General features: G+C 40.6%; 1 protein-coding gene across 6 annotated transcripts; it reads right to left on the bottom strand.

The window, feature by feature from the left end:
- Window positions 1-211: 211 nt before the first annotated feature.
- On the bottom strand, window positions 212-22,394 carry ZNF558 (zinc finger protein 558). Of its 6 annotated transcripts, XM_057708950.1 has the most exons (11): window positions 22,204-22,391; window positions 21,290-21,381; window positions 11,838-12,020; window positions 11,595-11,684; window positions 11,333-11,442; window positions 10,497-10,622; window positions 9,856-9,944; window positions 8,840-8,966; window positions 4,741-4,836; window positions 4,159-4,241; window positions 212-3,661 (listed from the first exon to the last, which is right to left on the bottom strand). In XM_057708950.1, exons 6-11 carry the CDS (start codon window positions 10,525-10,527, stop codon window positions 2,879-2,881), a joined length of 1,209 nt encoding a protein of 402 aa, XP_057564933.1. In that variant the 5' UTR covers window positions 10,528-10,622; window positions 11,333-11,442; window positions 11,595-11,684; window positions 11,838-12,020; window positions 21,290-21,381; window positions 22,204-22,391; the 3' UTR covers window positions 212-2,878. The 6 variants fall into 6 exon arrangements, with proteins under 6 accessions (XP_057564933.1, XP_057564934.1, XP_057564936.1 ...); XM_057708951.1 differs by lacking the exon at window positions 11,333-11,442; XM_057708953.1 differs by having other exon boundaries at window positions 9,856-9,923; window positions 10,497-11,684; window positions 22,204-22,394.

Raw genomic sequence — 22,394 nt, 5'->3', positions numbered from 1 at the left:
GTCTCCTCTCCCACTCCGTCACCATCCCCAGCTTGTTCTACGCCATTCACACTGGCCTCCGTGGTGTGGGTCTCTGCATGCCGAGACTACTCTTGCCACAGGAATCCACATGACTCACTGTTCAACACATTAAGGTCTCTATTCAATTGCCCCTTAACTAAGAGACTTTTCCTTCCTCTTCTACATAAAATAGCAAGATCCCAATCCCCCTTAACTATCTTATACTGCTTTAGTTTTCTTTTCTTTTTTTTTTAGAACTTTTATTGAGATCCAGTTAACATACAATAAACTGCATATATTAGAGTGTACAATTTGGTATCCCAATCTCCCAATTCATTCCCCTCCCAACCATCCCTGCTTTCCCCACTTGGTGTCCATATGTTTGTTCTCCACATCTGTGTCTCTATTTGTGCCTTGCAAAACGGTTGATTTGTACCATTTTTCTATATTCTGCATACATGTGTTAATATACAGTATTTGTTTTTCTCTTTCTGGCTCACTTCACTCTGTATGACAGTCTCTAGGTCCATCCATCCTCTACACACTGCTTTAGTTTTCTACATCACACTTATAACAACGTATTTTCCTGATTTTTCTATAGGAAGAGTCATTAGGACGTAAGTGTTTTAATGGGCAAAACTTGAGTTTCATTCATTGCTATAGACACCAGTGTCTCAAACAGTGCTTGGCATATAGAATACACTCAATAAATAGGCTAGTGGTTGAGAGCACAGACTGTCTGGATTCAAATATGGGCTCTACCATTTACCAGCCAGTGAACTTAGGTAGGCAAGTAACGTAAGCGTACCATGCCAATTTTCTCATCTGCAAAATGGGATGTTAATAGTACACCTTTCTTAAGCTTATACTGAGCATTCAGTAAGTTAATATCCATAAGGCATTTAGAAGAGTGCGTGGTCTTTGGGAAGAGCTATATAAACGTTCAATCATTTATTACTGTATTGAAATACTCTGCTATGAAAAAATACGGCCCCTACATAAAAAAGAACAATTCACAAAACAATACCTAACCATATATGTACTTATTTACATCAAAATACAAAAGAAAAAATGACAGAAATACCAAGAAGAATTTGTTAATCCATTACCATATGGAAGACTTTCACACCTATCACTAAATAAGCTTGAGAAGAAAAAAAAAAACACAAACCTGAATGTACATACTATATCTGAACATCATAAAGTCCACTTACTTGATAAAAATACCATTAAATTAGAAAAAGGCATGTAGCAAATATAGTATCCTAGTTTCTACTAGGATAACTAAATCACTCAGGAGATATTAAGAAATACCTCTATGAATATGCAACGTGTTAATATTTTTAGAGTAAATGATGATAAACATATTACATACAGAACTATGGAACATAATTTAAGGTTTATTTTAGGGTACAACTATAGACATAAATGTTTATACTTAAGCAAAAAGGCTGAAAATTAAAGAGCTCGTTGCCCCACCCTAAGGATGAGACACTGATGAAGGTAACACCACGCTCATAACATTTACACTTTTCATTCCCCGTTTAAAGTATTCTGTGGCCACTCATGGAAGGGCTGCGGCAATCTCATGTTGAGTATCTTCTAGGGTTCCCCTCCCGCGTGACTTCTCACAGGTCAACAAAGACAGGAATGACCGAAAGATTTCCCAGAATTAGTCCACTCACAGGTTTTGCATCCAGGAATTTCATACTTTGATTAAAGGCATTCCCTCATTCTTTATACTCACAGGTTTCTCTGCAGTGACTTTTCAGTTTAAGGAATGTGGGAAAATGGAAGGCCTTCCAATACTGATGCCATTTCATGGGACTTTCTCTCCAGAATAATTCCTCATCTGTCTCTTAAAAACTGAGAGAATACTGAAGGTTTTCCCATAGTACTTGCACTCAGAATTTCATCTGTTCAGTAATGTAAATACTTGTGCTACAGGGTTTTCCACATTCCTTATATGACTGTTCCTCTGTAGCGATTCCTCATGTGTGTTCTAAAGGATGAGTGTCCCTGAAGGCTTTTACATTCTGATGATATTCATAGGGTTTTCCCCTTAGTGTGAACTGTTACATGACTCCCTAGATATCACCACTGTACTCCTCAGATTTATCCCCAATACATAATCTTTTGCGTACATTGTGAGTTTGAGCTGAAAGCTTCTCATAAAGACTGCACTCATGAGATTTTTTTCACGAGTGAATCAACACAAGAGTTACTGATTATTACTTCATATCAAACAGACTGAAAGAATGAGGGTCTCCTGAAGGCCTTTCTTCAGCGTTTTCATGGAAAACTTCTCAGACAGTTCCCAACAATCTGTTTCCTGGTATTCATACTGAGTATCGTCTCTTCCCACACTGTATCAGGATTGGTCTGTGACCATTAAAATATGGAAGAAGTGATGGTATGTCCTGCTGAGTCTAGGTCATAAAAGACACTGTAGCTTTTGCATTAACTCCTTTTTGAATCAAATGCTTTGGGAGGAAGCTGGTTCTACATCATAAAGATACTTAGCGCTGTGGAGAGTCCTACAGGATGAGGCAATGAAGGTTCCCTACCAACAACCAGCACTACCTTGCCAGGTATGTGAGTGAGCCATTCTGGAAGTGGACTCTTCAGCAGTAAAGCAGCTGACAGTAGCTCCTGTTGACATCTTGACTGCAACCTCATGAGAGATCCGGAGCCAGAACTACACAGCTAAGCTGGTTCTGAATTTCTGACCTATAGATAATAAATGTTCGCTGTTTAAAGCCACTATGTTTTAAAGGGAAATTTGTTACGCAGCAACAGATAACTCATACATCTATGTGAGCTACCACAAGTTGTCTGAGAGATAAGAAATCAATGAATGCTTTTCCAGTTACTGTAGTCATATCCACCTATTATGGATTCTCTTGTGCACAGAAAGGTAAGAGTTAGTGGTGAAAGATTTTCCACAATGATTACATTCATAGGGTTTTTCTCCAGTGTGAGTTCTCACGTGTTTCTTAACAGCTGAGAGATTATTAAATGCCTTCCCACAGTTACTGCATTCATAGGGTTTCTCACCGGTATGAATTCTCTTGTGCACGGTAAGAGAAAAGCTACTGCTGAAGGATTTTCCACACTGATTACACTCATAGGGTTTTTCTCCAGTATGAGTTCTCATATGCTGCGTCAGATATGAGCTCTTCCTAAAGGTTTTCCCACAATCATTGCATTCATAAGGCTTCTCCCCTGTATGAATACTATTGTGCCCAGTAAGGGAGGACCTCGTGCTGAAGGCCTTGCCACACTGATTACATTCATGGTGATTCTCCCTCGTATGAATTCTCTTGTGGCTTTTGAGGTTACAACTAGTGCGGAAAACATGAAAACACTGGTTACATTCATAGGGCTTTTCTCCAGTGTGAATTCTGACGTGCAGTCTAAGAGAGGAAGGATCGTTGAAGGCCTTTCCACAGTCATTGCATTCATAGGGTTTCTCCCCATTATGTATTCTCTTATGAATAGTAAGGTAAGATCTGCTGCTGAAGGATTTTCCACATTGATTACAGTCATAGGGTTTTTCTCCAGTATGAATTCTTTTGTGCTGAGTAAGGTTAGATTTTGTGCTGAAGACTTTAAAACACTGATTACATTCATTGAGTTTCACTCCCAGATGACTTCTCTCCTGTTAAGAGAAGAATGAAATCTATAGTTACAATATTTTTTTAATAGTCAACGCTGTTACACAAATTCTCTCTCCTAGGAATCTGTTATATTGTTATGACTGATGTTTTGGCTATCTATTTCAAATGCTTGTTACACGGCTTCTACCCAGTTTGAGCTCTTAGGAGTTAAAAAAGACAGATGCATTGCCACAACTCCTTATCATATTCAGAGAGCATTTTCTGATAAATTTAAGACCACTATATTTTGACAGTCGATATTTTAGTCACATTTAAGGAAATATTTACTTGTGGAAACTCTCAGCAAAGAAACAAGTCTGGAGCTAATTTACAGTTTCCTCCAAATTCACAACTGATTTTTAGTATCTCTCCTGAGACACCATTATCTCTTATGTAAGTGATACTTCCTTTTAATGACTCTCCTGCTTATAGTGTGGCTTTTCTAACTTATGTAATTCACCTACTGTGAAAAGCCAGAAATCATCCATGTTAGTCTTACCGCTTTAACACCATTAGAATGCTCTTTTCTAAAAACATGCTTCTTAGGAGTTAACCATTTTGCTTTAAGTACCGTCTCCAAATCTGAAACAAATTGAAAAGAAATTTAAGTTGATGGAGAAAATAAACATGAAAGTGCACAGGAGTAAAGACAGACTCCGAGGGATTAGGGTTTTGAGGAGGTTTGCAATGAAAGGGATATGAGTACTCAAATTACAGGCACTAAAAAAAGACTCTAAAAGGATTAGGGTTGATCACAGAGATTTACAAAAGGAGGAACTATCAGGAAGGTAAAGTAGGAAGGAATCAGACAGAGAGCTCATAGGAGACTTAAATTTAAAAAGGAAAAAAGAGACATCTTTTTTCCCTCCCTCTGAGTCCGAAGTAAAGTATGAGATGTTGAACAGAAAACCAAAGAGGAGAGAAAGAAGGTGTATGAGGAAGCCCATACCAAATGTTCTTGGTCATCTCTGTCAGAAAAAAGGACATTTTACAAAGTTCCCTGATTGGCATTTCCTAATGCAATACTCTCATGCCCTGAATTGACGGCCAGAGCTGTTCCTCATATCCTCCTAGTGCTCACCTGGACAGATGCCTGGGAGAATTCCTCTTTCCTCTGTCATTACCTTGTCTTCTTGCTCCAACTGGGAGATCAGACTGGGTTTATCAACATGATACCCTATTCATGGAGAAAAGACGTATTATTGGGGGCTGTGCAAGTGACAAACAACTCTGTGAAACTGAAGCCAAGAATTCTGAAGAAGGGCAAGTGTGGCTTTTGGAGCAATGGGATAATTACATGTAAATTCTAATGAATATAGTAACTCTCAGGAAACAAAAATACAAGCAACTGCATTCAATATCCAGGGCGATAGGGGACACATAGTCCCAAAGTCCATGCCCAAGTTTAAAAACACACTTCAAAAGCTATAAAGCTTTTAAATATGGAGGATATAAAGTCAGGGTAAGGAATAAATATTCCGTTCATAGGGAAGGCATTAAACAGAAAGCTCTATGAGCCTGGGGACCATGTCTGTCTCCTTCATCACTGTACTCCTACACCCCAGCAACAGACCCAGAAACAGAGACATGCTTCAAGTCTTGTGAGAAATGATGACAATGAAAACCATGGACTATGGAGCTTCAAAAGTCCCTCTTGCTACAAAAACAGTGAATAAACTGGCAAAAACGGTCAGAACAACTTTATCAGAACTCTGAAAAACTTGTCAAAAGTCTACAGCAACCATGAAAATGTTTAATCAAGGACAAAAAACAGGTGACATTTTAACTGCCCTTTGCCTCATCCTCTACTCCTTGCTTTGGCTGTGACATTGCAGATAACTCGTAGCACTGGAGGGAGTAGGATGGACCTTATTCCCAACAAACTGTGGTTGTTTGTTTTGACCTTTCTGGTGGCTCCTGAAGGACTGGCTCAAAGGGCCTGCCTTTACTTATCTAACCCCAAACTTTCCAAAGACTGAGAGGGTTACCCAGCAGGCATGTGCTGAAGACATTAAAAGGCAATAGATTAGCCACTACTGCCTGAGGCAAGTGGAAACAGCAGGGGAAAGCAAAAGGCAAACCAAGAAGCCTGGAGAAAAAGTACAGAATAAAATGCTTTAGGGAATATTTGAAAAGTTTTTTGAAAAGCTCTCTCATATTCCTTTGAATCTAGAAAGCCATGTGCATACCCACGCTTGGGCACATGCTCAAAAAAGACATGAGAGGGCGCTAAGTCCTCACCTTTGGCAGACCTGAATTTAGGCTCTGCACAAGAAGGAAGTGAAAACTAAGTGAAAACTGCCTGATTCTGAAGGTAAGCCCCTGTACAGACAGAATAGGAGTTTTTTACTTTTTGTTCCAAGTGTTCAAGGAAATCTCTGATAGATCACTAGATAACCATTAAGCTAAAAGAAAAGAGTCTTCGGTGGCCTCATGCAACAAACACTGACAGTGCAGAAATGAGTTCAGAAAGATCACTAAACATACATACCAGACCAACCAGAATAAGCAATGACAACAAACTCTAGGAATAGGGAAAAATGTGATTCCGCAATTACTACATTATAATATTCAAAATGTGTAGTTTTCAACAACAACAAAAATTTATAAGGCAGGCAAATACACATTACAGGAAAAAAACCAAAATTTAGTAGAAACTATCCTTGAGGAAGGCCAAACATTGGACTTATTAGACCAAGAATTTAAATCAACTATTTTAAAAATGCTCAAGGATCTAAAGGAAACCATAAGAGCAAATTCTGATCAAAGAGAAAACATCTGAAAGAGACAGAAATTATAAAAAGAAACCAAACAGAAATTATAGAGTTGAAAAGTACAATAACTGAAACGAAAAGTTCAGAAGAAGGGTTCAACAACAGATTTGAGCAAGAAGAAAGAAACAGTAACCATGAAGATAGGACAATTTATATTACTCAGTCTGAAAAAAAGAAAGAAAAAAAGAATAAACAAAATATGACCAGCACCTAAAAGACCCATGGGATACCATTAAACATACCAACATACACATAATAGGAGTCCCTTAAATGAAGAAGAAAAGAGGCAGAATATTTAAAGAAATAATTGCTAAAAACTTCCCCAAATTTGATGAAAGACATACGTGTACACAACCAAGAAGCTGAGAAAACCCAAAACTCAAAGAGTCAGAATCCATCCTGAAACACATTATAATCAAACTCTGGAAAGTATGATTATAAAGTTTGATTATAAAGACAGAGTATCCCGAAAGCAGCAAGAGAGAGGTGACTCCTCATGTTCATCATGTACACAGGATCATCAGCAAGAGTAATAGACAATTTTGAATCAGAAACCAGAGGCAACAGACATTGGCATGATATACTGAGACTGCTTAAAAAAAAAAAAAAGTTAACCAAAAATTCTGTATGTGGCAAAACTGTCCTTCAAAAATAAAGAAATAAAGACATTCCTATAAACAAATCTGAGTGTTTGTCATTAATATATCTACCCCACAAGAAATGCTAATAGGAGACTTCCACGTTGAAATGAATGGGCAATGAATACTGACTCAAATCAACAGAAAGATCAAGAACATTGATGAGGGAAAATACACAGGTAAATATAAAAGCCAATAACAATGGTTTATGTTTGGTTTGTAATGCCTGTATTTTTGGCTGTTGACTTCTCTTTCTTCCTAATGTTTTAAAAGAGAAACGCCTGAACTAAAAATTATAAATCCATGTTAGTGGAACACAATGTGTGAAGTTATAATTTGTAAAACAAAAAACAAACAGCAACATGACAGCAACGTGGAACTGGTTCAATGATAAACGTGGATTAATAGAAAATAACTGAGAGCACATGAACTGACATGTTCATGGTCAAATAATTTTTGACAATCATGCCAAAACAATTCAATTGGGGAAAGAATAATCTTTGCTACAAAGGTGCTGGGACAACTGGATTAATACATGCAAAGAAGGAAGTTGATAATTTCTCCAAGCCATATAAAAATTAACTCAAAATAGATAAAAGATTTCATTGAAAAGGTAAAACTAGAAAATTTCTGAAGAAAAACATAAAGGTAAACTTTCAGAACCTTGGATTTGGCAATAACTAGGTATGATACCAAAAGCACAAGAAAAGAAAGGAGAAAGTACATAAGTTGGACTTCACCAAAATTTAAAGTTTTTGTGTATCAAAGGGCACTTATCAAGAAAATGAAAAGATACCACACAAGGGGAGAAATCATTTGCAAACAGGGTCTAGTATTCAGAATATAATAAACTTCTAAAACCCAAGAACAAAAATGACAAACCACCCAATTAAAAAATTGGCAAAGAACTTGAACAGACATTTCTCCAAAAACGATATACAAACAGCCAACAATTACCTGAAAAAATGTTCAGTGTCTTTAGTAATTAGGGAAACGCAAATCAAAAGAAGAGTAAGATATCACTTCATACCCAAGAGGATGGCTATATGCAAAAAAGCAAATGTTGTGGAAGACATGGAGAAATAGGAAGCCTCGTATATTGGTGCAGCTGCTGTGAAAAACAGGTTGGCAGTTCCTTGAAAAGCTAAATACAGTAATATATAACCCAGGATTCCACTCCTAAATATATACTGTAGGGAACTGAAAATAGGTGTTTAAACAAAGATTTGTGCACAAATATTCACAGCAGCACTATTCACAATAGCCAGTAAGTGGAAACCATCCAAATGTTTATCAACCAAATGAATGGATAAACAAAATGTGGTATATCCACAAAATGGAATATTATTCAGTCATAAAAAGGAATAAAGAAACTATACATGCTACAACATAGCTAAACCTTTAAATATTAAGTTACCTGAAAGAAATGAGACATAAAGATCACACATCTTATGATTCCACTGATATGAAATGTTCTGAATAGGCAAATCCACAGAGACAGAAAACAAATTAGTGGTTGCCAGCAGTGGGGAGTGGGGAAGGTAATGGGTACTGACCACTGAATGCGTACAGGCTTGTTTCAGGGGTGATGAGAATGTTGTGAGATTAGACGGTGTTGATGGCTGTGCAACACTGTGAACTGCTGAATTCTACACTTTAAAATGATTAAAATGGTGAATTTTATATTATGTGAATGATAGATACCTCAATTTTAAGAAGTCTTGTTACCTGAATCATTAAATAAATGCAGGAATTATGTCAGGCTTACCAAGCGAAGCCAGGTTCCTGCAGTTCTCCAGCGTCACATCTTTGTACAGTGTTCGCTGAGAAGGGTCCAGCAGTGCCCACTCTTCCTGGGTGAACTCCACGGTCACATCCTCGAAAGTCACCAAGTCCTAAACCACCACAAATATCATGGCTTCGCCAAGGGCCATCCCCACCAATTCTGACAGGAAAAAAGCCAAGGACAACAGGAGCAGGAACAGGCAATCCAAAGCAGAAGCTGTATGGGCAGGGTTCTGAGCTCTGCTCTCAACTGCTCCTAGGCTCAGTCCTGAACGCTCACCTCCTATCTACTCATGCTCACCCCCAATGTTAAATGCACCTCTAACAGGTGATTTTCTTTTCTAGTGAGACTGTGACACCCCGCGATCGAATTCCTCTCAATCTCAAAGGATAAGCATAGGCCTAGGACACTGCAGAAATCAGAAACACTTGGCAAATGGATGAATGATGCTCCAATGGCCGTCACCAACTGCCAGAATTTAGGACACAGTCATGTCTTTCCTTAGCTTCCCCTTAAAACTCTCAGCAGAGGCCGTGGGAGGTATGGAGGGAAGGAATGGGAGTTACGGATTAGCAGAGGCAAACTATTACACACAGGATGGATAAACAACCAGGTCCTACTGTATGGCACAGGGAACTATATTCAATAGCCTGTGATAAACCAAAATGGAAAACATGAAAAAGAATATATGTAAGTATAACTGAGTCACTTTGCTATACAGAAGAAATTAACACAGCACTGTAAATCAACTATACTTCAATAAAATTTAAAAAAACAAAAGACAAAGAAAAAAACCTCTCAGCAGAATATGGTATAGATAGTGACCCTGGAGGAAGCTCTGTATTGCAGTAAATGCTGATGTTATTTGGGTCACCCCGAGCCCTCAACCAGATGCCTGAAGACCTAATTTGGCTCTGAGCCTCCAGGTCACTGAAGGATAACAAGTCCAACTTCCGGTCAAAGGAACAGCGACTTGGAAACAGGAGTATCTGACTCACCTGTAACCAGTTTGTCAGGAAGCCATCAGCCAACCCTTCCTCCTCTGTGCATCCTTTCTGGTGAGAGACTAGGTACAGGGAAGACTGAGCTGGAGAAGAAGAAATGTCCTAAGAATTCAGGCTTGCCCCCTGTTCTCACACTCACAAATCTGAGGCTTCCCCACCTACTTGAGACTGACCGTATCCCCAGCACACACATAGGACTGTTTTCACACACAGCACATATTGACACCCAAACACCCACACCCGCTTCCACAGGAAAGCAGAACAGAGCACTGTCTCACCCAGGGCCAGAAAATAGGGCCAAGCGTCTTACCACCCTGGAGGAATAGATTACTATTTCCATTTTGCAGATGAAGAAATTGAAGTCCCAAAGGACACCACTGCTATTTTTTCAAGTTTACAGAAAGAATTAGAAGTGTAATTCAAAAGCTCCCACACATTCGCCACACAGGTGACATCTCCACAGATACTCAAACCAGCTAAGTCCCAAACCCCAAGAACCACAGAGTCAGACACCAGTGACCTCCAAGTTCCTGGGGTGACACTTCTGCCTCATGTGCTCAGTCCCTTCCCTCTACCTGCTCTGTGGTGCAGGGGCCTTTAACATCTGGCCTCTGGGGGCTGACCCCCAAACTTACCACAAGTTGGGGACAGAACCATGGTCGCCATCCTGTGATTCAGACAGTAAGTTTTCCTGAACAACAAGGAGCAGAAGAACCAGGACGCTCCTCCTCTTACCCCCACAGTGCACTCAGGACAGGGCTCTGGAATAAATGGGAATGCACAAAGTACTCACAATCAATTTCCCTCTCCAGGTTACTGCAGACAAATCTTTCTTAGCCTGTCCATCATGTCCTCCTTCAAAATGTAATATGTTTTAATATTGGGCCTTTATTTTGCTTAGCACGTGATGAACTCAGGACCACATGATGGCAAAATGCGTCTGCCTCTGCCCACAATGGTGGACAGATACTGCTCCACCCACCTTAGAACCTCAGCTTCCCTGAGTCTCAGGGCACATTCTTCCCATCCATGCGGTTGCCATAAGCACATTCCCACCTACAAGCCCTTACGCACTGGACACTCTGGCCCCTGACTCCCAATATTCTTTCCGCTTCACTCAGATGATGTCAGAGCCAAGGAGGGCGACCCTCACACAGTACTAAGAGTCTGTCCCCACTCCACCTTGGCCACACACTCCCCTGGCACCAGCCTAGACTCTGTCATCACCTGACATGATTCTACGAACTAGAACAATAGTTCAGAAATTTCTCTCTCTGAATCTCCTAAACTTCGATCTTGTTAGTTCATCTTTTCCTTTCACTGTGTGTGTACTTCTCCCACGCAAAGGACAGTCCGTACACTCTCCTACACTCCTGCTAGGGACCCCTTCCTTCTCTCCTTACCTCATACTTACCCAGCTTGGATCTCACTGTCCTTCATTTCAACAAATTTCCTTACCCCTACCTCCTACCTTCACTCTGGTCCAGCAGAACTCCAACCAGGCTTGATTCCAATCCTCTGCCTGCTCTATGGCAACATCTGGGCAGACCAGCCTACACAAGAGCTACTATGTTGCCATCTCTAGAAAAAACACAGTCAACAACAGGAAAAGGGCCCTTGACTTTGGCCGGCAATCCTATAAATCAATCCTATAAATCAATCCTATAAATCGATGTAGCTTCCTACTCATGAACCCTTCTTCTCTTATCGCTTTAAATTTCACACAGCCTCACCTTGTCCCCCTACAGTTGCCAGCTTCCTGAATAGCTTGAACGATCGAAGCTTATTCCTGGAATTTACAGCCACACTGAATCAGGGCTGACCTGTGTGACCAATAGAAAATTGTGGAGGTGACTTCCAAGGGTAGATCCCTACAAGGCACTGTAGCTTCTGCTTGGTCTTTCGGACTGTTTGCTCTAAGAGAAGGCAAATGCCATGTTTCAAAGACATTCACGCAGCCCCATGGAGAGACCTACTTGGAAAGAAACTGTTCCCTCCAACAGTCAGCACCGACGTGCCAGCATGTGAGGGAACCTCCTTAGAAGTGAACCCTTTGACACCAATTGAGCCTTCGGATGACTGCAGTCCCAGCCGATCTCCTCCTGCAGCCTCATGAAAAGTCCCAAGCCAGATCCTTCCAACTAAGCTGCTCCTGAGTTCTGGAACCACAAAAACAGTGAGAGATGGCAAATGATTAGTTTTAGTCACTAAGGTGTGTCATGCAGCGACAGACAACAAATACACCCTCATTTTCAGCAGATGGTCCTGCATCTTGCTTTTCAAAGTCATCTTCATGAGAAGGAATCTACCTTCCTATCTTGTCACCAAAACTACACACTGCACCATGGTTTCCTCCCTCTCTCTTCTTATAAACCAGGACCTGGCTTCTCTATAATACCAGGTTCTGCAGCTCTGTTCTGTGCTCCACCCTATCTGCCTTTTTAGGAGCTGGACACCATCAATTATCTCTATTTTACACTCCTTTTCAAGCTCTCCCACTCTACCGGACTCCCTCACACCATTTAAACTCAATGTTTTTGATGGTGAGACAAATCTATCGTAAGCACATACCTTTCTTTCTAGTTACCACCCAGTCTATCTCCTGTATCACAGCCAAAGTTTTTTTTTCACTCTGTCTCACCCACTCTGAGACACAGTTTAATTGGGTTTCTACCACTACCCATTCAATCAGCAGAATCACCACTGATCTTATTCACAGAACAAAGATGTAGATTGCAACTACACTGATACCATTTCTTATCTGTCAGATCAACAAAAACACAGAGGACCACATCTTTCATTGGCAAAACTGTGGAGAAAAGCACTCTCACACACTGCTGGGGTACAACTGCTATGGAAGGAAGTTTGTCAACCTCAAGCAGAATGCAAAAACATTTATCATTTCCCTGTCAATCACACTACAAGGAATCTATTTGAAAGATACACAAATACTAAAAGACATGGGCGAGGTTATTCACTGTAGCATTATTTATAATATCAAAGGATTGGAAACAACACAAATTGCTATAAATAGGAAACTGGTTCAATAAACTATGGAATAGTCACATAACAAAGAAGCATGAAGCCAAAGAAAGAAAGACAGGCTCTCCAGTTATTGATGGAGAGTTTTTTCTCCAATAAATTTAAGTGAAAAACAAAAACAACAACAAAAAAATCAAGGTACAAAGCAATATATACGGAATGTTTCATTTTTATAAGAAGGGAATGCCTCCTCTCCCTGGAGTTATAGTATAAAAGGTAATTCCATAAAACCAGCTTCTCAAGGTCTCTATATGTGTCCTTCCTGCATCCAAAAGATAAAAGCAATAAAGTGAGTGTGTGCAGAGAGTGGAACACTGGGCACTACGAGTTGAGCATCCAGGTGAAAAACTGTTGCAGTCTTTGACTTCTGGGCCTGTGTGGTAGACAGATTAATGCCTCCACCCCAAAGATGTCCATGTTCTACTCCTCAGAATCTGTGAATATGTGACCTGACACGGCAAAAGGGATTCTGCAGGTGTGAGTAAGGTTAGGATCTGGAGATGGGGAAATTATCCTGGAATATACATGTTGACCCAATTAGATCACAAGGGTTCTTCTTTATAAGTGGGAGGCAGGAAAGTCAGGATGGAAGCATAGGTGAGAGAGACAGATTTAAAGATGTTCTCACTGGCTTTAGAGATGGAGGAAGGAACCACAAGCGAAGGAATACAGAAGATGCAAAAGGCAAGGAAACGGAGCCTCCATTAGGAACGCAGCCCTGCCAACCCATTTAGGATTTCTCCAGAACAAGAAAATACATTTGTGTTACTGTAAGCCACTAAGTTTATGGTAGTTTGTTACAGCAGCCATAGGAAACTTGGACAGCCTCTCATACCAAATATTCCTTGATGTCTCAGTGTGAGTCCAGTAGACCCAGACAACTGCTGCAGAACCTCCCCACTCTCTGTAGGTGGAAGAAGTCTACATTCGTCCCACCAGGAACCCAATTCGCCTTTAGGAACAGTTACAGTCAGGAGTTGCGCAGTGAGAGGAGGGCTGGGACCCAGCCACCCCAAAGCTCCAAGAGGAAAGCAGGGTGAGAAGGTGCCCGAGATACTTTCAGGCCCTGAGTACCTTGTCAAGGTCTTTGGGCAGCTGAAGTCTCCTATTTGGGGGGGAGGGGGGGTCTTCTGTTCAGTTTGTGGATTCAGTGACTCCTGCACCTGGATACATGTCAGTGTTGAGAGGGTCAGAGGATGGGCCACTCTATACCAGTGTTGTTCAATAGAACTTTCAGGTATGATGGAAATGTTCTATACTTCTGCTCTCTCCAACATGGCAGTTCATATTTTCTATTTCTCTGATGAAACAGACAATCTGAACAGACTGATCACTAGCAAGGCGACTGAACCAGTAATCAAAAACCTCTGAACAAATGAAAGTCCAGGACCAAGCTTCACAGATATATTTTACCACACATTCCAAGAACTAATACCAACCCTTCTCACATTCTTGCCAAAAACAGAAGGGGGGGGGGGTTCTTCTAAACACATTTACAAGTAAAGTATTATGACCCTGATACTGAAAACCAGACAAGGTTGCCACAGAAAAAGAAAGTTACGGCTCAACATCGCTGATAAACACAGGTGCAAAACTCCTCAACAAAATATCAACAAACCAAATTCAACATTAAATTAACAGGATCGTACACCATGACCAAGTGAGATTTATTCCAAGGATACAAGGTTCAAATCAATCAATGTGATACACCACATAAACAAAATAAGGAAAAAATTATATGATCATCTCAATAAATGCAGAAAATGTATTTGACAAAATTCAACATCTATTTATGATAAAAATTCCCCACAAAGCAGGTATAGAGGAAACATACCTCAACATAATAAAGGCCATATATGATAAGCCCACAGCTAACATCATACTCAATGCTGAAAAACTGAAAGCTTTTCCTCTAAGATCAGGATCAAGAAAGGATGCCCACATTCTCGACACTTTTATTCAACACAGTACTGGAAGCCTTTGCCAGAGCAATTAGACAAAAAAAAAAAAAAAAAAAAAAAAACACGAAATTAAAGGCATCTAAATTGGAAAGAAAAAAGTAAAACATTTTCACTATTTGCAGATGGAATGATTTTACATATAGAAAACCCTTAAGATCTCATTTAAAAACTGTTACAATTAATAAACAAATTCAGTAAAGTTGCAGGACACAAAATCAATAACAAAAATCTGTCGTTTCTTTACACTAATAATGATCAGAAAAATAAATTAAGAAAACAATCACCTTTACAATTGCATCAAAAAGAATAAAATACCAAGGAATTTAACCAAAGGTGTGAAAGACCTATATATTGAAAACTACAAGATTTTAATGAAAGAAATTGAAGATGACACAAATAAATGGACAGATATTCTGTAATTACGGATTGAGAGAATTAATATTGTTAAAATCTCCAAACTACCCAAAGCAACATACAGATTCAATGTAATCCCTATCAAAATTCCAATGGTATTTCCCACAGAAATAGAACAAACAATCCTAAAATTTGTACGGAACAACAAAAACAATCTGGAGGAAGAACAAAGCTAGAGGCATCACACTCCCTCATTTATACTATATAACAAAGCTATAGTAATTAAAACAATATGGCATTAACACATAGCTCAAAAGAACAGAATAGAGAGCCCAGAAATAAAACCACTCATATAAGGCCAATTAATTTATGACAAAGGAGCCAAGAATATACAACAAGGAAAGAAAGTCTCTTCAAAGAATGCTATTGGGAAAACTGGAGAGCCAAAGGCAAGAGAATGAAACTGGACCACTATCTCACACCATACACAAAAATTAACTCAAAATGGATTAAACACTCGAATATAAAACCTGAAACTATAAAACTCCTAGAGGAAAAACATAAGTGTTAAGCTACTTGACACAGGTCTTGGTGATGATTTTTTGAATCCGACACTGAAAGCAACAAAAGCAAAATTAAGCAAGTGAGACTACATAAAACTAAAAAACTTCTGTGCAGCAAAGGAAACCATTAACAAAATGAAAAGGCAACCTACTGAACAGGAGAAAATAATTACAAATCACATATCTGACAAGGGGCTAATGATCAAAATATACAATGAACTTATAACTCAACAGCAAAAAAACAATTGGATTTAAAAAATGGGCAAAAGATCTTAATAGATATTTTTCCACAGATGACCAACAGGTACATGAAAAGATGCTCAACATCATTAATCATCAGGGAAATGCAAATCAAAACTGCAGTGAGGTATTATCTCACTCCTGTTAGAATAGCTATTGTCAAAAAGACAAGAGATAAGTGTTGGCGAGGATGTGGAGAAAAGAGAACCATTGTGCACTGTTAGAAATATAAACTGGTGCAACCACTCTGGGAAACAGTATGGAGGTTCCGCAAAAATTTGAAACAGACCTACTATATGATCCAGCAATTCTACTTCTGGGTATTTATCAGAAGAAAACAAAAACACTACTCAAAAAGAACCCCCCTGCCATGTTCACTGCAGTTTATTTACAATAGCAAAACATGGAAACAACCTAAGGATCCATCAATGAATGAATAGATGACGAAACCGTGGTATAGATGCAATTCAGCCATAAAAAAGAATGAAATCTGGTCATTTGCCACAACATGGATGGACTCAGGGCACTATGCCAAGTGAAATAAATCAGACAGAAACACAAACACCATATGATCTCGCTTATACGTAGAATCTAAAGAAAACCAACAACAAAAACAAGCTCACAGACATAAAGAACAGACTGGTGATTGCAAGAGGTGGTGGATGGGGTCAAAGAGATGGGTGAACTGTTTTTTTTTTTTTTTAATTTTAAATTGAATACAAAATTGTTTTAACAAAGAAAGAAATGTTCTATATTGTTCTGTCCAACATGGCAGCTACCAGTCACATGTGGCTACTTGAAATGTGGCTAGTAGGATCGAGAAAATGAATTTTAATTACATTTTTCATTAAAAATGAAAAATTTTTAACTGAAAAAAATTTTCAGGTTTAACTGAAATTGCTACATGTGGCTAATGGCTAATGTAGTAGTAGTCCACCCCTGGACATACTCAGGTCTGACTTCTGGCATGTGGAGAAGGGGCCCTACTAGAGGCAAGGTGGGGTGAAAGGGGACCTGAATGGGGGGAATGCCTGTGAGTTTGCATAGCCAGCAGCTGGGAGCACAGTAAGAGTTCTGCCATCTGACAAATGCACAAATGAATGGAAACACCATTACATTCTCTCAGTTCTAAACTCCCAGGTCTCTTCTTTCTACTTCTTTCCAACTCCACAGCCATCATTCAGGCTTAGGGAATAATCATCTCATTCCCTAAACTTCCCTAACACTTTGCCTCTTAAGTGTTCATTCTTAATCCTGAAGTCCATTTTAACCCACGTGCATAGTCCAATCATTCTGCTCACATCTCTTTGCTGTCTTCCCACTGGTTTCAGAACAGGGGCCAAAGTAATGCCTGATCTGGTCTTGTGGCTCACCATTTCAGTCTGGCTCACACCCCTGAACCCTTGGTTGGCTTGGTTCAGTCAAGTCTTATCAGGTCATGGAGCACAGCAGGCTCTCTGCTTCAGAGGTTGTCCACATGCAGTTCCCTCTGCCTGGAATGCTCTGTTGAACCCTACGACTAGCTAAATCCAGTCCCAACTTTAGCTCTCTTAGGTGAGTATCAGTTCTTCTCAGGAGGGCTTCCCTGTTCCCTCCGGTTGAATTCTCTTGTGCCAAACTCCCCCATCACCCTTGTCATTAATTGTTTAAAATCCAAATTCTCCACTAGAATATGAATCTCACAGAGGAAGGACAAAGTCTGTTTGATTCTGCAGGGTCCCTATGCATCTGGCCCTAGGCCTGGCTCATGGAGAAGATGAGCCATCCTGGTTTTGCCTAGAGCCCTAATCCTGGTTTCAATCCAAAATATCCCGTGTCCTGGCAAACCCTTCAGTCCTGAATAAAAAAGGATGGTTGGTCACCATAAGTTGTGCACTCAAAGAATATCTGTTGCATGATAAGCAAGTGTTCTCCTTAAGAATGTTACAGGAGATGGAGGATTAAGATGGCGGAGTAGGAGGATGTGCGCTCACTCCCTCTTGCAAGAGCACCAGAATTACAATTAACTGCTGAACAATCATCGACAGAAAGACACTGGAACTCACCAAAAAAGACACCCCACATCCAGAGACAAAGGAGAAGCCGCAATGAGAAGGTAGGAGGGGCACAATCGTGTTAAAATCAAATCCCATAAATGCTGGGTAGGTGACTCACAAATTGGAGGACAGTTATACTGCAGAAGTCCACCCGCTAAAGTGAGGGTTCTGAGCCCCACGTCAGGCTTCCCAACCTGGGAGTCCAGCAACAGGATGAGGAATCCCCAGAGAATCAGACTTTGAAAGCCAGCAGGATTTGATTGCAGGACCTCCACAGGACTGGTGGAAACAGAAACTCCACTCTTGGAGGGCACACAAAAAAATGTGCTCACCAGGATGCAGCGGGAAGGAGCAGTGACCCCATAGGAGACTGAACCAGACCTACCTGCTGGTGTTGGAGGGTTGCCTGCAGAGGTGGGGGGGCAGCTGTGGCTCACAGAGGAGGCAGGGGCACTGGCAGCAGGGGTTTTGGTAAGTGCTTATTGGTGTGAGCCCTCCCAGAGTCCGCCATTAGCCCCACCAAAGAGCCTGTGGGCTCCAGCACTAGGTGGCCTCAGGCCCAACAACCAACCAGGTGTGAACACAGCCCCACCCAGTAGCAGACAAGCAGATTAAAGTTTTACTGAGCTCCGCCCACCAAATTGGATTAAAGCTTTACTGAGCTCCACCCACCCAGCCCTATCCACCATCAGTCCTTCCCATCAGGAAGCACACAGGAGGCTCCTAGATAGCTTCCTCCACAAGAGGGCAGACAGCAGGATCAAGCAGTATCAGCAGTATTTTGTCTTGTGGAACTGAAAACCACAGCCACAGAAAGATAGAGAAAATGAAAAAGCAGAGGACTTTGTACCAGATGAAGGGACAGGATAAAGCCCCAGAAAAACAACTAAATGAAGAGGAGATAGGCACCCTTCCAGAAAAAGAATTCAGAATAATGATAGTGAAGATGATCCAGGACTTTGAAAAAAGACTGGATGCAAAGATCAAAAAGTTTACCAAAGACCTAGAAGAATTAAAGAGCAAACAAACAGAGATATGCAACACAATAACGGAAATGAAAAATACACTAGAAGGAACCAATAGCAGATTAACTGAGGCAGAAGGGCAAATAAGTGACCTGGAAGACAGAATGGTGATAATCACTGATGTGGAAAAGAATAAGGAAAAAAGAATGAAAAGAACTGAAGACAGCCTAAGAGACCTCTGGGACAATGTTAAATGCACCAACATTCGCATTATAGGGGTCCCAGAAGGAGACAAGAGAGAGAAAGGACCTGAGAAAATACTGGAAGAGATTATAGTTGAAAACTTCCCTCACATGAGAAAGGAAATAGCTACCCAAGTCCAGGAAGTGCAGAGAGTCCCAGGCAGGATAAATCCAAGGAGAAACACGCCAAGACATATAGTAGTCAAACTGACAAAAATTAAAGACAGAGAAATGTTATGAAAAGCAACAAGGGAAAAATGACAAATAACATACAAGGGAATTCCCATAAGGGTAACAGCTGATTTCTCAGCAGAAACTCTGCAAGCCAGAAGGGAGTGGCATGATATATTTCAAGTTATGAAAGGGAAGAACTTACAACCAAGAATACTCTACCCAGCAAGGATCTCATTCAGATTCGATGGAGAAATCAAAAGCTCTACAGACAAGCAATAGCTAAGAGAATTCAGCACCACCAAACCAGCCCTACAACAAATGCTAAAGGAACTTCTCTAAGCGGGAAACAGAAGAGAAGAAAAGGACCTACAAAAACAACAACAAAACAATTAAGAAAATGGTAATAGGAACATACATATCGATAATTACCTTGAATGTAAATGGACTAAATGCACCAACCAGAAGACACAGACTGGCTGAATGGATACAAAATCAAGACCCATACATATGCTGTCTACAGGAGACCCACTTCAGACCTAGGGACACATACAGACTGAAAGTGAGGGGATGGAAAAACATATTCCATGCAAATGAAAATCAAAAGAAAGCTGGAGTAGCAATACTCACATCAGATAAAATAGACTTTAAAAAAAAATGTTACAAGAGACAAGAAAGGACACTACATAAAGATTGAGGGATCAATCCAAGAAGAGGAGATAACAATTATAAATATATATGCACCCAATATAGGAGCACCTCAATACATAAGGCAAATGCTGACAACTATGAAAGAGGAAATGCAAGGCAGAAACAGAGACACAGGTGTAGAGAACAAACACATGGACACCAAGTGGGGAAAGCAGGGAGTGTTGGGGGGAATGAATTGGGAGATTGGGATACCAAATTGTACACTCTAAATATATGCTGTTTATTGTCTGTTAACTGTATCTCAATAAAAGTTCTTTAAAAAAAAAAAAAGAAGATTACAGGAAAGACAGAATGAAAAGGCACGCACACAATCAGTAAAACCCAACAATACAAAATTACTCAAAATGATGCTCTGCAATATGAATCACTAGACTGTTATTTCAAAACAGTTTGAGGAAACAAAGTTAATTCCTATTAGAAGACAAGGTGTAGAGTACAATCTTTGGAAACTACAGCCCTACCCTTCAATCTATAAGTTGTCACTTATTATTCCTCCAAGTGATTTTTTATCTCATGGAGAAAAAAACAAAACAAACAAAAAACAAAACCAGAAACAAAATCAAACAGAAAACGCTTGCTCAAAATACATCTGGTTGCTGATCAATCCGATTTTCAATTTCTGTTACCCGTATAAAGAAGTTCAAATTATTTTTCCCCCACGTACCCCTGTATTTTGAATCGTTATGGAAGATTTATAGGGATTTAGAAGTCAAACTGAACTAGGCCTAAGGAATGTTGCTGAGTAGTCCTACTAGCCTTTAGTGGAATGACTTTTAATACTACATATACACATTAAAAATTTATATATTTATACTTATATATATATAAAAATCCTAAAGTCCTAAGATTTTTAGTCTTATGGAATGCAACTAAATCTATATTTCTGTTACACTTATTATAGTTATTTGTTTGCTTAGCGTGTATTTATTTGCACATAACTGTATTTACTTATTTACACACGCATCACCACTTTGCTATCTTTCCCTTGAAAATAACCCATCAAACATATATAATTTTTTTTTAGATAACCTCACTCCCAGCGACTCCTTGTGTTTACAACCTGAGCACACCGAAGGCCTAATAGCAGTTCTGCACAACTAAGGCTGTTGAAACCTGTTGTTACAAGTTCCACAGGATACTCACCTGGTCACAAAGAAATCCACGGGTCAGTGAGGACAGGTGAAACTTGAGGCTGGTTTCAACTCAAACTTGGACTCCAGAGATAATTTACTTGTCTGTGGAGGGAAAACAAAAAGAAAAAACGTACAAAGATTTCTTTTGAGGCCTTTATAGGGCATAACACAGTTGCTGGATGGAAAGCCCACACCACTCAATTTTCTTTTTCGTATTTACTGTACTGATTTAACGTATCGTTGTTGGCTATGACTGTATTCTCCTATCCAGCCATTTGCTCTCCAAGTGGGAGAAAGCAGCTTCACGGCGCTGTGCTTTCATTCACCTAGCTCAACTTTTCTGGCTCGACAGTGACTTTTTTGTGACTCCAGACACTTTTAACACCGGTTTGTCACTCAGGGGTGCTAAAAGCGACTCAGCTAACCTTTAAGTTCATTCAGGACTTCGACGATTTTAAGACCCTAGAGCAGGGTTTCCAAACCTCCGCGTTACTGTTAATGCTTTGTCACGGGGGCTCGTCAGTGAACTGTAGGATGTCCAGCAGCACCCCTGGCCTCCACACACTAGATGCCAGTAGCAGCCCCTCCTATTTGTAACAACCAAAACAATGCCTCCGGACGTGGCTAGAAGTCCCCTAGGGGACAAGGGGCAAGTCACACCAGGAAAAGGTGATGAGGAAAAGGGGCAAATCTGAGGAGGGGACGGCGGCGCCCAGAGCTACGAGGAAAAGAAGGCTACGCGCCGACCAGCGGGAACAGCCCGAGGCCCCAGGGGTGGAAACGCTGCTCGCGGGAAAGGGGGAGGAACGCCGGAGCCTGTGACGGGGGTGCCCCAGACCCATGCCCCTCCCTAGACTCCTACAGGAGCCTCGGGACTGCCCGCCGCTCACTGAGTCCTGCCCCTCGCACTGAAGCCGAACGTACCAAATGAATCCAGTCCCCCGCGGAGAAGACAGCGCTACTAGCCGCCCCGCGACTCCTTCCTTGGCACCGCCCGCCGCTTCCGCTTCCGGTCTTGGGCTGGAGCCAGGGACTTAGTTTCCGGTGTCTAGCGGCCGCGGAGCGCGGGACATTGCGGGGATGTGGGTTGAAGCGGCGGGCGGGGCGGCGGCCTT

The sequence above is a fragment of the Hippopotamus amphibius genome, chromosome 15, assembly GCF_030028045.1.
Source record: "Hippopotamus amphibius kiboko isolate mHipAmp2 chromosome 15, mHipAmp2.hap2, whole genome shotgun sequence".
NCBI lineage: Eukaryota > Metazoa > Chordata > Mammalia > Artiodactyla > Hippopotamidae > Hippopotamus > Hippopotamus amphibius.
Note: the sequence above shows the minus strand (reverse complement) of the source record. Positions and strands in the feature narration are given on the sequence as shown.

Bases quoted from the DNA above. Each gene is read 5' to 3' on its own strand.
- ZNF558 (XM_057708950.1), bottom strand. From the start codon at position 10,527: ATGGCGACCATGGTTCTGTCCCCAACTTGTG. The intron at 4,837-8,839 runs GTAAGCCTGACA...CTCCATGAATAG, and splicing joins CAGGAACCTGGCTTCGCTTG to GGTATCATGTTGATAAACCC. The intron at 3,662-4,158 runs GTAAGACTAACA...TTCTCTTAACAG, and splicing joins ATTCTAATGGTGTTAAAGCG to GAGAGAAGTCATCTGGGAGT.